This window comes from Ostrinia nubilalis, chromosome 1, assembly GCF_963855985.1.
Source record: "Ostrinia nubilalis chromosome 1, ilOstNubi1.1, whole genome shotgun sequence".
NCBI classification, from domain to species: domain Eukaryota; kingdom Metazoa; phylum Arthropoda; class Insecta; order Lepidoptera; family Crambidae; genus Ostrinia; species Ostrinia nubilalis.
The window spans coordinates 3,388,935-3,408,025 of NC_087088.1; the positions used below are offsets into that span (position 1 = coordinate 3,388,935).

Consider the following 19,091-nt stretch of genomic DNA (forward strand, 5'->3'; position numbering starts at 1 on the left):
TTCGCTTTTTCTTTAACAAACGCTCGAGTGGAGCCGGCAAGCTTTATGCGGTGGTTTTGTAAAGCCAAACGCGAATAGTAAAAGGAGTGAGTCAGTGAACACCATTCACTTGTTTAACTCAGTAGCTCTCTTAGCTCTGTATTACAAAATAACTCGCAAAACTCAAAATTCAGATTCAATTTCAGACATGGATTCTGTTATGTCCAACGAATTAAGCCCCAATTTAAGCTTGTGATTCGTTAGAGTTTTGATCTTTAATGTCAAACTTTAATGTCATGACTAACCACTTAAACAGCTTGTCAGGGAATTGAATCTGTATTCAAGATTTATAAATTATCCTAAGTTTTTAAATTGACTTTAAAATGTATTAAAATTTGATAAACATTACATTTATCTACCAATCTAACTTTTTTGTAAGAAAATGACGTTCAATAATTGTAATACCAAGAAGATTGTACAATAACAATAATAAAGATATCTAGAGGACAAAACTATCATGATTTGATTATGATAAAAATATGCAAGAAGTCGAAACCAAAAATAAATTAAGTGCTCAAAATATTTTAATACTAATAGCATAGGGCGTAATAGCAAAGACTTTTAAATTTCGACTGGATCATACATATAGAAAAGTTTGCAGTGTGCATAATAAATTATCTTTAAGGTGAGTAAAGACTAGAGCATTTTATTGATCATTTCTATGTAATGTAACGTTCTTACGAATGATACAATACAGGCAAAACGTTACGTTTGGTTCGTGACAGGGTGATAGAACATTTATAGAGCGGCTCGTTCTGTTACAAGTAAATCATCATCATCATCATCATCATCATTTCAGTCATAGGACGTCCACTTCAGACCCACGATACCCTTGACGATACCCCTGGTGGTATCGTGGGTCTGAAGGGAAAACTTTAACGGTATCGTCAAGGGTATCGTGGGTCTGAAGTGTAGGCCGTCCACTGCTGAACATAGGCCTACTCCAATGATTTCCACGTCGCACGATTGGTAGCGGCCTGCATCTAGCGCCTTCCTGTTACCTTTATCAGGTCGTCGGTCTACCTTGTGGGTGGACGTTAATGAAATTAGGCTCCGTTTCCATATCCACGTTGATAAGATAGTTAAAAAAAGTTTTAAACTCTTAGGCTTTATATTGCGAAATTGTAAGGACTTCAAAAAAAATTGGCAGTAAAATAAAAATATATAATTCATTAGTGCGTTCTGGTTTAGAGTATTGCAGTGTAATATGGACCCCTTATTATGAGGTGCATAAGCGTCGTTTAGAGGCTATTCAAAAAAGATTCCTCTGGCACCTATCTTATCAATGTGGATTGGCAAAGCGCCTTCCTACATATGAGTCCAGACTGAAATACTTTAATTTAAATAGTTTAGACAATCGCAGAATAATTTATGACCACCTTTTTTTGTACAAAATTATTAATGGGCAAATCGACTGCCGGGATCTACTGTCTCAGGTTAATTTTAACACTCCTTACAAACTGGCTAGACCGTCTAGGTATATGGCTTTCCGAGCAAAAGAGTTTAGGACTAACTTGGGCCATTTTTCGACAATCAATAGAATCCAATCGCAGTTTAGCCGCCTGTCACGGTCATCTTCTGGGAGCATCGACATAATATCATATTCACCTCGTAAATTTAAAGCTGTATTGCATGACTTGTTCGTTTCGGATAAATAGTCTATAGATTGGACTATGTATCCGAAACGAACTGTAGACTCTAAACATGATTTATGTAAAAGAGAAAAGAAAATTGAAATTGTGTTTGTCTTCTATTAGTAGTACACTTATTTGCATGCCGTGGCAGCCTTTAAGTAAGGCAACACCACATAATGTTTGATGTATTAAGGTTATATTAGATAAGGTGTATGCTTTGTTGGCTGTCCTTAAAATAAATAAATAAATAAATAAATAAATGCTCTATCTATACTCACCTTTAGGTTCCCATCTCCTTTACCTCTAGCACTTTGATATCTACAACAGAGTTATAGCAAACTTCTAACGTTTGTAGTGAGTTTATGTAAATCAGCAAGTTTGTGTGGGACCGGCAAATCCGATTATGAGGTTAAAGCGACGAGCACCTACATAAAATTGGGCCGCCATGAAAACGCGTAAATTGCCTTATTTAGGGAGAAGTTTTCGTACCAAATTTATAGCGTAGTTTGGTGACTAATATCTATTACAGTTTATCAGCATAACCTCTACGATAAACCATTTTTATTTTTCATAATCGTATCAAATAAGTATGAGGGTTTTATTTACTTAAATCTTAAACAAACTTCTTCTAAGCAAGAGGGATAGTTGTGAAAAAAGAAAATGGATTTTGCAGATAAATGTATTCAATTTGTAAATACAATAAGTTAATATTTTGCCGCCGATTAATTAAAATAATAAAATCAGATAGGTATGTTATACAATAAAGATCGTGTTATGAATTTGATCTGATTAAAATTAATATTGTAGTAATTAATGTTGTCAATTAAATATAATCATTGGAGCATATAATTTTGTTTGTTTTAAATAAACATCAGATATCTGAACGTGTGAATAAATATGGATATATTTTTATAAAATGAATATTATGTAAGTAATCAATTAGGGTCATTTCGCCTGTTCGCGTCCATTTAGTGCAGTTGGCAAGTTTGACGGCGATAATAAAAATGCCCCAGCACTCATTTCTATGACAAATTTGTGTAATGTATTCATTATATATTCTATTTTAAGATTAACTTTCAGTTGTATTAGAAACATCTTGCGTTTTCTTTTTAAATAGATAAACTTCAGAATTAGGCGTTATACCCAGTTTGCGTCCACAAAATCCAAATTGCGTCCACCCGTGGACCATTTAGCGTCCAGCAGCTTAGAAAAGGAATATAGGGGTGATATTTTTAAGAATTAATAAAGAAAGATTGTATTTGAACAATTTCTTTATTCAACAATAAACTTAATTATTAAAAATTAACATTATCATCATTTAAAACTCACTTTAAAAAATAAAAATAATTCTTCTCAACATTGGTTTAAGTAAAAAATTCTTTATTTCTGGCCAAACATTTTTCAAACAATTTTTGACCTGGACGATCATCTTTGAAATTATTTTTAAACTCTCCGCCTCGAATTATTTTTTGAACAGTATCCAACAATTCTTGCTTTTTACTGGAAATCCATATTTAGAAATGTTAAGAAGCCATTCAACTACTTTTGTATTATTGTTCCATTTTCTTCCCTAAACTTTGAATTTTTGACGAATTTCAATATCTAATTACTACATGACGTAACATATCATTGGAAAGAAGAGAAGCTAGAGATGTTTTTAAGATCATTGGCAATCCACTATCACCTTTAATTTTTTTTAAATCGAAGTCCAAGTTGTAATTTTTATCGTGGTTTGTACCTTTGTTAAACCTTCGCGGCTCGTAACTAGCTATCCAATCATTATCTGGATCTGAAATTGAATTTATTTGACTAAAGACATATTCGATATTAATATCAAATAACAAAAGCGGTTAAAAACACGCGAGAAAAAAAATTTAGGCAGTTTTTAAGTCAAATTTTGGAAAAAATTAAACAAAAACAAAAATATCAATTAAAATAAAAGTAGCTCACTTAGGGTCAGATGGGCGAACTTGTATTCTTAAAATGACCTTACCTATACACAATAATATTAAACAGTATGTTTTAAATTTTTTTTATAAGCAAGTATTTAACGAAAACAGTGGACGCAATTTGGTTTATTATTATAGAGGATAGGTATAGTTTGCGTCCATTGTGGACGCAAAGTGGAAGTTTTGTAAATTCGATGTAGTAATTCGCGTCCACCTTATTTTATTCGTTAAATATAAAAAACATTACCAAATTCATAATAAACATTATACCTTTTTTCATCATTAAACTGTAGAAATAGCTATCTATCCTAAAATTCACATAAAACCATATAAAACTTACCATCAAACACGCCGCTGCACACTATTTTTTATCTAAACATGCAGCGCGTGTGAGCATCCTTGTTGAACAGCCGAGACTAACTATTTTTCTAAACAGGAATGGTTGGATGCACAGGACTTTTGTCTATGTGTGCGTGCCTCTTATACATTGACGTATTAGCGGTAATGACTTTTCGTTTGATTGGTGTGTTAGTTGACTTGTTTTCGAGGATTTTTAAAAGGAGATCGGCAAAATGGACGCGAATTGGGCGATGGACGCGAACAGGCGAAATGACCCTATGATGATTGAAAAGATAATTCAATGACTTTAATCAGAATACATTTCTGATAAAAAAACTTAAATTGGTTCATTACCTATCAGATTGAATGAAACAGAGTATTTAACCAAAAACTTTAATAAGCTCTTCTCAAGGCAGTCCATGGGTATTTATCAGTTTTCAAACATCGGTATATAAAAGCGTAATACGCTACAGTGCCCGCCACCACTGAACTAGTTAGGAAATACGCTTCATTCACAAAGGTAAGGGCTACACAGGCACACAACAACAGAAAAACGATCAGGATATGAAATATCAAGTACCACACATGGTACTTCAAAATCGGCTGCTTTCGTTTCACGAAGCTGACGATCAGAACCGATGTAGCAACGAACAGCTGGAGGTAGAGTATTCCAAATGTGAATTCGGCGATCAAGGTGGTAGGAGTCTCCAATTCCACGTCGTACCTTCCAGAAGATACCAGAATAAGAATAGACGCGAAGACCAGGATCGGTAACACAGCGGAACATGCGATGTGTATGAAGGTTTTCCGAAGCTGCATGCAGTGTGAACACACTTCTTCTGATTCTTCTATTAGTATGCTCATTTTGTTTGATAAAATATTGATTGATTTCAGTTTATTTCATGGTGTACACCGCATGTTTTGCCTAAGTACGACGTGAAATGACGTTATCTACGTCAATTATGTCAACATAATTTTGATGAGTATTTTTCTTTACACTGTAAAGAGTTTTAAGGGCATGACATCATGCATCATGAAGTTTGCTTATAAATAAAGTGGACCAAAGATTTTAATTTGTATTTCTTAGACTAAATTCTCCACATCGTCGGCAATTTTCAGGAAAGACCGCTGCTGTAAAGTGAAATCTAAATTCTACGCTAGCAAAGCCTTGTTTATGACATAATTGCTGAAAATGGAAACTGTAATGTGCTTAATTTTACGAAACAATTATTATAATAATACTGTAAATCAATATTGTAAAAACATAAGAAGAAAGTTGGCAATGGCTGTGTGAAAAAAGTGAAAGAAAAGTGCTCTTTGGTGCTCCTTAGGCCTACGCCCAACAATGGGCTTTAGTTGATGATACCGTTGTAACAGAAACAGTTTTAAATCGGGTTTCATACTTCATTGTACTGTTCGAGGGAAGTACCTGGATGCGCGCAGCACAATTATGTAAATCCTTGGGGGAGGCCTTTGTCCAGCAGTAGACATCATTGGCTGAAACGAACGTCCGAACGAACTTCACTGTACCCAATAAAATTAAAAATGAATATTTGATTACAGTTGTCAACTATTTTTATCTGCAGCGTAATGCGAGGTTCATTTCGCCCATAATTATTGCACTGCAGTGTGTGATGAAGGTTTCCAATTACATCGCGATGGAAAAGTTATGTATGAGGCGATGAGCCTACGTTCCTGAAAACCAATTTGTATGATATGGCTTACTCGATAATCCGCGGAAAACATTGCATTATAATTGAAAATGCTTTATTTGTGCAGTTTAATTTGATCAGCGCCAGCTTTGGGATGAGATTAAGTTGATTAATGAATGGTTATTGGATCCATTAATGTGCATTAATTTTTATGTACAATGGCTACGTTTTTGGTGCAAAATAGCATCTTTTACAACGTCATAAAGTGCCACAGCACAGTTTACCTTGATGATGTGTGTGACAACTCCTATCTTTGCTGCCTGTGACTTCGTTTAAGTGTAACCTTTTATTTCAAGAGAGCTTTCGCAATCATTGCATTATATACTTACGAGCAAAAGTATGGAATCACCCCCTTTCGTTTTGTACCGAGCAATCTTAAGAACTGAATGATTATGTATGTATCTGTGGTATCAATTTAAAGTTTATAATATTACCTTTAAAATGGTACCATTTTTATTTGCCTCCTATTAGTCATTTAGTTTTTGTGATCGCTCGAAACAAATAGGGTGATTCCATATTTTTGCTCGCGAGTGTACTTATGTCCGTTATTTAAGTGGCTATCAACTAATTCTCCTGTTGTCCCTGGGCAGTTACGTTACCTACGTAATATTTCTACTTCAAAGGGGTTTTCCGCAATTTATTGTACAGATATTACATAACATGATAATCTTCAATCTACCTACCCCTTGAAGTCAAAACCTCTAAGGTAGGTCTTAATGATATCTACTGATATGACCATTACATAAATATAAAAGATTCCAAGAATGTATGAAATATTATATTATTCAGTGCAGCTGAAGACCACTGCCATTTTTCCTCCTTAATGCGACGCTCACTGGATTTCAAGTTTAAGATATTTTTAACTGCGTGCAACTCGAATAGTCTAAGGTCTAAGGAAAAGCAATGACCCGTCGTGCTTACCTTGGGTCCTTGACTTGACTAGAAACCTAGCTTATTTAATAGGTTCATAATAATGGACACGTCTCAGCTAGAGATGCCGAATTGCCGAGTTCGTTAGTTTCAACAAAATGACGTCTACTGCTGGACAAAGCCTTCTCCAAGTACTTAAACATAAAGTAATTGTTTGAAAACAAATATGTCACTCAATAAACTACATACCTACGATCCTTCTACGAAACTGGGTTTTTTATATTTAGTCTAGGGCACTAATCCTTTCTGAAACATTTCCCAGATAAAAGAAAGAAGAAAGAAAGAAAGAAAGAAATAGAATTTATTGAACACAGTAAGCACAAATATAAACAATAACAACACAAAACGAATATTTAAAAAATAGTGGGCCACTGTGTCAATAGGGTCCCGCTCAGCATTTATCCTGACATGCTCGTGAGGGCATGTCCAGAAGCTGGTCTTCCGCGAGAGCCCTTGTTGTGGCTTCGCGCATCCCTTCAGAGAGACATCGGCTCGAGTTCGATATCTCTCAAAAGGGGTGAGCAAAAAGAGCGAGTAAGAGTTTGAGAATCTCGCTTCAGGCTATCCATCACGTCTAATATGCATTAGTGAGAGCCGGCAGTGGATACATTATACTCTGTTTCAGAAGTCTGTCTATGATATAGACATACTGGATGAAAAGCTGATATAGGGGCTACTTAGGATTGAAGACGACTTTTAGAGCTTTTAGGGGAGACAGATGAGCTGTTGTAATTGTAACAGAGGAGAGTTGTTGTGACATTGTTCATTTTTGGAAACCTATTAAAAACGCGCACTTTTATGAGCTCGCTAGTAGTTGATAAGTTCCAAAAAATCGACAATGTCACAAGATAAACTAAAAATCATTGTTAATTAATTCAATAGGGATGTTTCCTGGGTCAAAAAGCAAGAGTTTTAATTAGTCCGCCAGTTAACTTATCAAAAAATACTCAACACGTATTTTTCACTTTTTCAAACTAATGAAAATTGAAAGAGATAAAGCGCGCCACAGTTCATAAGAAGAGGCCCGTGACGTCAATGCTTGCATAAAAGTGCCGCACGTTGTGACGTCGTGCGAAACTTCAACGCACCATAACTATGTAATTATTTGTTAGATTGACAAATAAAAAAATATGTGTCCAATATTTTTTGATATTAAACATGACGGACTAAAAAAATTTTTTTAGGAAACTGGCCTATTCCATATGCAGCTAACGGGTATGACATTCCCTGTTACTCACTGCACCATTCCATTGCTCATTTTGTGTGTGCACGCATATAAATGATGCCCGTTCGCGTCACGCAGTCAAAACTGACGGACAGAATATTGCATTAATTATACCATGCCCCTAACGATAAGTGACGTCATGCGTTTTAGTGCACTGCGTGGGTTTGCGCATCCACTTTGCAGGATAGATAGATATAGCTTGAAATCGTTGCTGTTGTGTTGATTAGCCTTGTGACAAGCAAATAAAGTTATGTTTTTAACATCGTCCATATTGTTTCTGAACTGAGCCGGTGTGTGATTTCAGTCTCACTTGGTAGGTAATTTGATAATATCTAAGATGGATTCGATAGAAAACTGAAGGACAAAGCAGCTTAGGCTGGGTTGCACCATCTTCACTGAAAAAAATGTTTGGTTACTGCTTACACAACAAAAGTGACCACCGAACTAAGTGATAACTATAACCAAACTAAGTCTAGCTCACTACAGAATTACTTGTTTAATCCTTCAAGCTCCGCGAATCTAGACACAATAGATAATCAATTGTTATGACATTAATTAATGCCGCCTGGGACTCAATCGGTTAATTTACACAACATTTTGTTCCTCATAACTAAAGTGTTCGGTGGTCACTTTTGTTGTGTAAGCAGTAGGTAACCAAACATTTTATTCAGTGTTATACCAACTTTAACAAACGTCAAAAATCTGTTAAACTCCATACAAAAAACAACGATTATCGTTATAGTTACGGTTAAAGTTGGGTGGTGCAACTCAGCCTTAATGTTTCAGATTTGATTGACTTTGAATACAATCGGTATACCTATGAAAGCTAGACAATTTAGTATGATAGGAAATATTTCAAGCCACCTTTTTCAGCCCTCATCATTATTTGTTACAAAACCAATATCGAGCGGGAAGTTTATGTTGTCCTCTATACTCGAAGAAGGCAGTTCCACCGGAGTGCTTATCGTTATCAACCCTTATTACACCATAAATACCCGTTTATGACTGGAACAGCAAAATATGGGCAGATCCAATCGTTTTACGACCCTGTACTTCGGCAGGCAATCTTGTATAAGAGAGTAAGCAAATATGCTCCCGAGTTATGTAAATGAGACGGGGAATTTGCCGTCTCATCGATTCGCTTTTGATAAGACGCCATGGCTGCTTTGGTGAATGAGCGTGAAGGCATTCAGTGATGCCCAGTGAATGAGGAGAAACCTCGCCTGAGGAATAGTTTTTCTGGCCCCAGATGCTGCGCTTGTCGCGATCAACTAGTAATAGTTAAGGACCCCAGTTACAGGGTATTAATAACCTTTACATCTGTATGGAAGTTGATCACTTTTTTTTGAAGGGTCGCGCGCTTTTAGCTTGAAGAGCTTTTCCAGCTTCACCGGGCAGAGTGGCGAATACAGAAGGTACTCTAGCCGTTTGGCGATCGTCGGTGCGCGTGCCGACGAGGCCGATTGATTACAAGTCAAGATCATCTAAAATTTAATCGCTGCTGGGAAATTGAATAAGTACTTTATTATAAATCAAATTGTATTCATCTGAAATAATGCATCTTCTACACATACATTCATTTTGTATTTCTCACTTTTATTTACAAATCAAATAAACATGTTGGTTACTTTTGTATTGCAAAGCAAAAGGTATTAACTAACCGTAACATTGAGAAGTGAAAAAATAAATTGCCAATCTTTTTAGATTATTTTTCAAGATTTCACACATCACTCATAAGTTTCAAAACCGACAAACTAACATACCGTGATATCTTATCAATTTACTCTAAAAAGTATTATGCAACGTCGCTATCATTTTTGCGATCAAAATATTTTCCTCTCACAAGAGAAACGGTACTGAGATAGGCAACAAGACTTTATTGAATTGTCGAAGAAAATTAGAAAGTGCGAAAAATTAATTTAATTAGTAAACAGTTTGAAGTGTTTATATTGAATGCAAGTGCTTAGATAGTGAAATATGAAATGTCTCTTCAAACATGCATCACAATAGATGATTATGATAAGGAGGGAATTATAAATAGTTTAAAGATAGCTGTTAGTGCACATTTCCTCGGGACATGGAGGCGGTTAAAGTGTTGAGTGTGATTCTTGCGAGTGTCTTGACAGTTGGAGCTGATACTAATTACAGTATCTATGAAATTGTAAGTTTTAATTATGTATAATTAATTCATGTATGATTAAAAATGGTGACACAAAAATCCGATTACCAGAGGTTTTTTGTTTTTGCGACAAGGGTTTCCCTTTCTTCATACCAGACTTTATAACCACAAATCAAACTAAGGACTCTTAGATTCAGCGTAGACTAAAAAATCTGTCATGTACGGTACGTACATTAGACGTTGGGAAACTACTAATAACTACCTATAATAATATTATTATGTATATTCTGTATCCACTTGGTTCTAATTTTATTCAGGCTGTAAAATAATGCAATTAAAAATGAGTTATCATTTAATTGACAGTGATAAATATCAATTTGCCAAATCATTTGTAAACAACAAGATTAGATAGAAAATTATCCTTGTTTAATGAATCACGCTACCTAGAACCATTGTGCACTAGTATACTAATAACACAGCAAAGCTTGCATTAAACAGAACTCTAATAATTCAATTTCGAACTACCGAACTTAAACAAAGTAAAAATATGTAGAGAAAGATCATTTAATAGAAGAAAAAACCACTGCTACACAATTAAACTTAATTTTCAGCCCGAAGAAATAATCGCTAATGGATATCCAGCAGAGCGACACCACGTGGTTACAGAAGATGGTTATATTCTAGAAATGCATAGGATACCTAAAGGGAAAGATGATTCAAGCACGTCTACCAGACCAGTGGTGTTCTTAATGCATGGGCTGCTAAGCTCTTCGCAGGCTTTCATTGCTATTGGGCCAAAGAGTGGCGTAGGTAATAAATAATTTATTTTTTCTCGTCATCATCATCATTTCAGCCATAGGACGTCCATTGCTGAACATAGGCCTCCCCTAATGCTTTCCACGTTGATCGATTGGTAGCGGCCTGCATCCAGCGCTTCCCTGCTACCTTTACGATGTCGTTGGTCCACTTTGTAGGTGGACGTCTCACGCTGCGTTTTCCGGTACGCGGCCTCCATTCCAGAACCTTGCTTCCAGAATCTTTTGTCTCGTAAATATGATACATCTCGTAGAAATGATAGGATGATAACAGAATAGAAGAGCGTCATTCGGGTTCCAAGACAGCTATCCCCAGGGACTACTTAACCTTCACTGGTTGGGTTTTATTTGAGGTAAATCTATACAGGAGTTGCAATGGTGGGAAAGAGAGGTGGGATTATTTCCACACAAGCGTCTGTATTGTTCTTATTTGTTCCATGAAAGGGCGTTTCCCAAGTGTTAATTCATGTCATCTAAAAGACCTTCAGCCTGTCTACTCAAGCTAATACCTAAATAAGTAACATCATTATTTCTTTACAACTTAGCTTACAACTTAGCCGATGCTGGTTTCGAGGTATGGATGGGCAACGCCAGAGGGAACAGACTCTCCCGAAACCACACTACATTAAACCCAGATGACCCTCAAGAAAAGTTCCCATTCTTCAACTTTAGTTTCGAAGAGATCGGAATGTTTGACGTAGCAGCCATGGTGGACTATGCCTTGAAGGTGACAGGACAGTCAAAGCTGCATTACATTGGACACTCTCAAGGTGGCACGGTGTTTATGGTGTTGACTACGATGAGGCCAGAATATAATAAGAAGTTCAAGTCAGCTCATCTCCTGGCTGGTGTGGGATATCAGGACTATTTCCCTAATAAAAACATTTCACGGCTAGCACTCTTGACTGATGTCATTTATGTAAGTAAACATCGATTTGTAGTAAGTTTAATTAGAATCATGATTTACCTACCGTTATGTACAAGTCTTTCTAAAGTGTTTTCTGAGCATCATTGGTTACACATTTTAAAAACAAATAAATTCAATTAAAAATACTTGTATTATAATATTTTGTATCGACATTTCCAGCAACTGTCCCTATCTCTTGGGGTAGTAGAACTATTTCCTCCAAATGTCACGCGAACACAAGAAGTACAGCCAGAATTCTGTACTGGGGATACTAAATACTCCCAAATATGTGAATTGCTTGGGATGACAGAAATCATGGTAAGTTTCCTATTTTTATATTCACAGCTATTTGGTACAAAAATTACATTACGAGCAAATTAACTTTTCCAGGAAAACAATGATACAAGTTCAAAGGCGGAAGTCGCTGGAGCTGCCTTAAAACAAGTAGCCCATTTTGGCCAAAATATAAGAGACAAATCTTTCTGGGGATGGAATTACGGTCCTGTCAAGAATTTAGCTGTTTATGGAAATATGTTACCTCCCAAATACGACCTAGGAGTTATATCGACTAGTGTCACAATGCATTACACAATCGCTGATACTTTACTAGATGAGAGAGATGTGTTAGCGATGGTTGCTGATATACCAAATGCAATTGCGAGAAAAGTGGCTCGAGACACTTTCTCGCATGGAGATTTTACTGAGGCTGATGACTGTAAAGAACTGGTAACAGATTACATTATCGAAGCCATGCTTAAATTAGAAACGTAAGTAGATTGATACAATATTTTTCTTTAAGCAAAGATCTTTTTAAATTCTTTAAAAAATACTACTTGTAATAATACTTGTCTCATCACGTGTGATAATTTCAAGGTTAGCAATGATCCAACAAGTAATATTAAAATTAATAATCCTTTGAATTTCAGGAACACTGCTCAAAACGAAGTAAAAGAAACACGACGCAGTAATACAGCCAGTTCAATGAATGATGAAGCAGTACTAAAAAATGTGGATGAAATCATAACAATCGAGCCTCCCATACAAAATGCTTCTCCTAATTTAGCTTTAAGTGTGTTGTTGAAGACTTTGTTTGTCATTTATTCCATGAAATTATTACTGAGTTAATTTAGTGTGACTTTAAAACTAAAATATGAGACTTGCAATGAACTTTATTTTTTGGTTTTTCCTTAATATTTAAGGTATCTAACCGCCTCTGTGGTCTAGTGGTAAGGCCACCTGCTTCAGACGCAGAGGTCCCGGGTTCGATTTCCAGTGGGGGCATTTTTCTGTTCGGTTTGGTTGGTGGTAGGGCTTGTTCTAAGTCCGCCTGGCTAGCTACCACCATCTTACCTAATTCTGTCGCCATAACAACAATATTAACAGCATTGTTGTGTTCCAGCAGTTAGAGGTAAGATAGCCAGTTCCTCCGTGGTTGAGGGTTCCGGGTGAAGTTCGCTTCCACCATCGGCCTGATCATCACTTACCATCAGGTGAGATACAGGCTTCTTCAAGAGCTTCCTCGTTGTGGATAAAAAAATAAATAAAAAGGTCGTTGCGCAGAATATGGACCCTAAAAAAATTGCTTTAAAAAGTGACCAGCTTTCTTTAAATCCGAAATAATTCTTCTAAGAGTAGGAACCCAAATATCACGAGGAATTTTGAATGTGGCATTATTTTATTATCAACGTTTTCGTCTCTCTCGCTCTCTCCAGTACCACTCTTTAGAATTTCACTCATAAATGAACTTAATAAATTTTAGTCTCGCGATCCCAATGGACTATATTGTGTCAATTCACGCTTTTACAACCCCATATATCTTTTTCGTCGTCCAAAGCTGCCTTGTTGAAATGGAAATCTTTATATTGCAGACAAAATACCTTAAATTCAACGAGACAAGGTCGTTTTTAGAACTTCTTATTCTAATAATCTTGAGGGACAAAAGAAAAAATAGGTGACTATCGCAAAGAAAAGCTCCATCCATTCGTTCGGAAAACTTGAAAGAAATAATAATAAAACGCTCTTCTTCGAGTCTTTAAGAGACGAACGATTTTTCACTTTAAACATATTGAAACCGATAAATCTTGCTTTGTTAAAGATTTGATTTATCGATATTGTAATGCACTTTATATTATTTCATAAGGTCTATATTAAATTTATGGCCTTGGCACGACTCTATACGTTCGTACGTTTCGATAAATATGGCATACTACATAGGAATTTATTAATATACCGAATTCAGTTTTAACATAACACCAAAAGATTGTGTTCATCACAAAACCATGAAAATCCTTGTTCTTAAGCTAAAATTTATAGTATTTCAATATTATCGACTCGAATTTACTTCTGTTGGACTGATTTTAGCTCATGAAAGCGTTAAAATCAGCGTTGCCAGTTTTTTTTTTCGCCAAGTCGGGACTTTGGTACTTTTTGAGTGAAAATAGCGGGACTCTTCCGTCAGAAGCGGGACATAGTAAAAAAACGTATATGTATAATCAAAGGTTTTCAAATATTTATCTTTTTACTTAAAATTACGTTTACGTGACAATATTGTATAGCAAAAGTAGCCATAGAAAATGTATTTTAACAAAAAATTAATATTTTAAATCAGATTTACTCTATCGTTCAATTCGTCTTTAGAATAAAAAAAGAATAAAATTAAAAATGTTTTATTCTTTAGAATAATATGGCGTTTCAAACAATAGTTTGGTGAAGTGAGTGTCTCTCTCCGAAAAGCGGGACCGAGCCTGTCCCGCGCGGGACATTTAAATTTGATTTAAAAATCGGGACGTCCCGCCAAAATCGGGACGTCTGGCAACGCTGGTTAAAATGTACCTTAATCCAATAAATTAGAAAGTGCATTCTTAAAGGGGGATTTTGTAGTCATTGAATTTCGTATTTTCATTTACTAGTGTTGTAAAAAGTACCGCAACCTGTTACTCTAAACTTAAAGCATAGCCCAAATAAAACAGACAGATCACTCTGCAGTCAAGTTATAACTAAATACTCGTAATAAAATGATCAATAGAAAGTTAAGAGACGTGAATGTAAAAATTAAGATTCGGGCACGCAAAATATGCGTTTACTTAATCGTGATAAGGAAAATGCATGTCATTTTATCATGTTTGTCTGTCAATTAAGCGCTAGCATAGCCAGGTCGCGCTGATGTTAGACTAATTAATAGATTTCAGCCACTTCATAAACTTTTCACGTCTAAATTGACCATCCAAACAAGTGACTCACAACTATTCAAACTTTCAAATTAGAGCTCTCCCTGCCAACAGATAAAGTTAAACATCGGTTGAGCTGGCTGACCTATCTGAGCTATCTCTAAAATCAAACTGTTAGCCCCGGGAAGTCACGTCCGCCTGCAATTCAAGTTGGAACGTGTCTTTTTCCACCCTAACAATGGAACCCGTTGATAGCTTTAGTTTACGTATCTTTGTTTTAGTGAATTAAATTGTGTCCACCAACGTTTATTGAAGAATAATTGTACCAAGTTTCGTTAAAATCCGTCGAGTAGTTTTTGTTTCTATAAGGAACATACAAAAAGACAGACAAAAATTTTACTGATTGCATTTTTGGCATCAGTATCGATCACTAATCACTAGTAATCACCCCCTGATAGATATTTTGAAAATATATTTCATGTACAGAATTGACCTCTCTACAGATTTATTATAAGTATAGATTATAATAAAAAAAGTTTATATAGCAAAATTATCGAACATCTGTGGAAAATATCCAGATTAATAGAATTTACGATTTTGTGTTTTAGTGTGTTACTTACGAGTATTATTCACCTCACTTGTTGTTGGTACCGTTTCAATCTTTTTTGGGGCTGTACCTAAATTATTAGTCTAATTTTCTTACCGAAACTTTCATTAGCGCAATATAGTAAGTAATACTTGAACAATCCATTGAATATATTTACCTGAAACAAAAAATAAATAAATTAAATCTCAAAAACAACAAATATTTATTTATTTTATTTATTTATTTATTAGGGACATCAACAGCTTACAGATTTCAATGTAACATTAGACACTTAACACTATGGAAAGCCAATAACAGATATCCACGCAGTAACTTAGTTTAAATTTTGTCTGTGTACAAACAAACATTTGTGAAGAGAAGCTGAGATAAGTTACATAATTTTATTAGTCTTATTACAAACATTTTACAATTAAACTTGTAAAATATTTGCAAAAAACAGTGCTCATAACCTATTAAATTATACTATAATTACATTCCACATTGTTATTTACCATTTACTCGAACGCCAAATGGAGGGAAGCACAGCAAAGAGCGAGGTTAAGCGCTGTCATCAACCTTATCACACAGACAAGGTTGAGCAACGGTTTCTGCGACATGAAATTGATGGTGTTGCATAGTCATCGTTACATCACAGTAGATATATGAGCTAAAGCAGTACGGAAACTTAGCCCTTTCGGCGAGTTAAATACCTACACTTCAACTGAGTGTTAGGGTTGGCACTCTTAATCTTTATAAAATTAATAAGGTTCTGACTTACTTATTTGTTAAAACGTTTATTTAGGTTTTTTAATTATCAAATAATTAGGTTCTATAATGATTGAATACATAATCGAATAAATTGATTAAGTACTATTAGAGGCTCATAAATAAAATACCGGATACTTACTTTCACATAGCTATTGACTCATTTTAAATACCTACAGTTCATCACTTAGTTAGTACAAAAGCGCGCGGAGCAAATTACTTTATCAAATAGAACACATTAATTAAAAAAGCGTAATTACGTAATTTAAAAAGAACTATTACAAAATCAGATGTAAGCACTTTATTTAAAAAGTAATATTTATTCATTTTTACAATTCAGAGTTATTACGAAGTTTAAAAAAAAATATATATCTTACTTTTCACAAATTTATTTGTAAATATAGGGCCTAGATATTTTTTTAGCCTAGTCTTAGCTCTCTCTCATATTAGCATGCTGCATTATCTAAAGGAAGTTATTTTACAACAACTAGGTCACTTTAGCACTTAACGGCCTCCCGTCGTAATTATTAAGAAACACTTAAAAAGAACGACACAAATCCCTTTTGTGACAACGAAAGAGACATTAGCGCCACCTACCGCCATCTAAAGACATTAAGCCTTTAAACTGCGGAGTTAAACGGCGCATATTTAATAATTCCTCAAAACGGGCGAACATTAAACTAACAAAGGCCATCGCCGGATACCTTAACGGGAATGACTCCGGCTTCCTTCATTAAGGCTGGGACATACTAAAGGTAACGCAAAGAGAACAGGCACGTCAATGAGGCTATCATTTTTATACTTAACAGTTGGCACCACTGGCGATTGACACGACCCTACTCTAAAGTGACGCCATGGTCACCAATTGCAATATAATCCTACAATACCAGCATTCATGTTCTGAATTGAACATGATACATAGGAGCCATTTTGGTTCAATAAATTATGTATGTTATTTAAATTGTTTTAAACGTTTGTTTGAACCAAATAAACTATTTTTCTTTCTTTCTTATTTCTTTCAATAGTCTTCCTACGGCTTCAGCGCTCACTAGTTGATACCTCTGTCTTCGCCGCTAGTGGCAGTCATCTAACTCTACAGTGGTGCCAACTGGTGAGCGCTGAAACGATAGACTTCATTGTGGCAGGTGATACAAACAAAAAATAAGAGGTAGAAAATAAATGATCAGAAGACAGATTGAGCGTGCTCAGCTTAAATATAGCTTCAACCACACCAACGCGTGCAGATCGCCATCGCCGGCGCAATCATAGGCAAATGGCAGGTCGCGCGACCTATGACAGTTGGCACGACCTGTCATTGGCCTATGATGGCGAACTTCACGCGTTGGTGTGGTTGAAGCACAAGTTTTCAGTAAGTTATTAACGACCCGTAGTAATATTTACTGAGTGAGCTTAGAAACTAATTTCATGGGCTGGCTGTTCTATCTAGCGGCACATTAACCGTCGCTATTTATCCCGTTAATGCCCCGATAGCCAGCGTGTTAGCGCCATTCCACCTGACCCCAGGTAAATATCCAGGACTCGCAGGCAGTCGAAGGCATTTTAATGGTTGTATTAGAGGGTTATATGAAATTTAATTTTAGTTGCTGAAGTGATAAGGTTTAGTTAGTTTCCCTACTTTGACCATCTTTTTGTTCCAATTATTTTAGTAACTACCGAAAATCTACATGGGTAGTTATATACTACGGCTGTGGCAACTTACTTGCTTCATGTACCTAATTTAATTTTATTGTAATGTAGCGCGAAGACACAAAATCTTTCTTATTCTTTTCATTTGCTTTGATACACTGTAATACAGCGGTGGAGATTAAATTACCTGGTGATGATGATGACGAGATATTCCCATCAATAAAATCTTGAACATGTAGGTATATTTATGCTGTATAGCAATTATCTAGGCAATCTTTTAAAACATGTTCCTCGAAAACAATGTTTTCTACAAACAAGTTTTTAAACGTAAAGCACAAAAAATCTTGCTTCTTAAGGTCGTCCATCAAAAGTTTTGAAAGCTCCAAAAGGACCAACTTAAGTGGCCAGCTAAAAGCTGCTGTTGACACTTTCAGCCAGCTTTAATAACGCCAGGGATAAACTAACGGCTGTTCCGCCAATATTTGTACAAGTCCTTATTAAGTTTCGTTCTTTAGGATTTGTTAACAGATTTTAGAAGTAATTGAATTGTCTTTGAGACGGTAATTGAGCAATTAAATTGAAGAAAGTTTTCTTATAATTGTTGTTAATGTTTCTATTGTGAGTCTTTGAGTTTTAATAGCTATGATTCGACAACGATGTTAAAAAGTCTTATTAAGTCAATGAACTTCAGTAACTTAATAACAAATAATAACTCCGGATGACTTTGAAGTTATCTACTTGATTGAAAAGTAGGTAATGTAAGTAAATCTAAATAGGTATTAGGTATATAACTCAAAGGTGACTGACTTAAATAGTGATCTGTCAACACACAGCCCAAACCACTGGACGGATCGGGCTGTTATGATGTAGGCATCCGCTAAGAAAGGATTTTACGAAACTCCACTCCTAAGGGGGTAAAACGGGATCCACGCGTACGAAGTCACGGGCGGCCGCTAGTTTTATCAATAAAACACTAGGTTCAATGAAATTTCTCTTTGAAAGAAAGAAAGAAAAATATTTATTTGGTACTAAATTAGTTACTTTGAGTCCTCTTTCAAAAGGATCTTGATAAGTAGAGACTACGCCATTGTCTTGGGTTCAACAAGAAAATCAGTTCAATGCCTGGTTGCGATATCTAGATTTTAGCTATACTTTTCTTTATGTGATTTAAGATAAAATTAAATTAAAAATAACCGGCCATTGCGGAAATCATTGGGAGAGGCCTATGTTCAGCAATGATAATGATGATGATGAAAA

At 35.5% G+C, this 19,091-nt stretch overlaps 2 protein-coding genes across 2 annotated transcripts in view; one reads left to right on the plus strand and one right to left on the minus strand.

The window, feature by feature from the left end:
- Positions 1 to 19,091, minus strand: part of LOC135084163 (syndecan) — a 333,464-nt gene that overhangs the window by 147,895 nt on the left and 166,478 nt on the right. The gene's annotated exons all lie outside the window — the stretch shown is intronic.
- LOC135083287 (lipase 3-like) lies at positions 9,686 to 12,841 on the plus strand. The gene is made up of 6 exons (XM_063978059.1): positions 9,686 to 9,989; positions 10,559 to 10,757; positions 11,308 to 11,681; positions 11,850 to 11,987; positions 12,060 to 12,436; positions 12,596 to 12,841. The coding sequence occupies exons 1-6, from the start codon at positions 9,906 to 9,908 to the stop codon at positions 12,792 to 12,794; spliced, it is 1,371 nt and encodes a 456-aa protein (XP_063834129.1). The 5' UTR covers positions 9,686 to 9,905; the 3' UTR covers positions 12,795 to 12,841.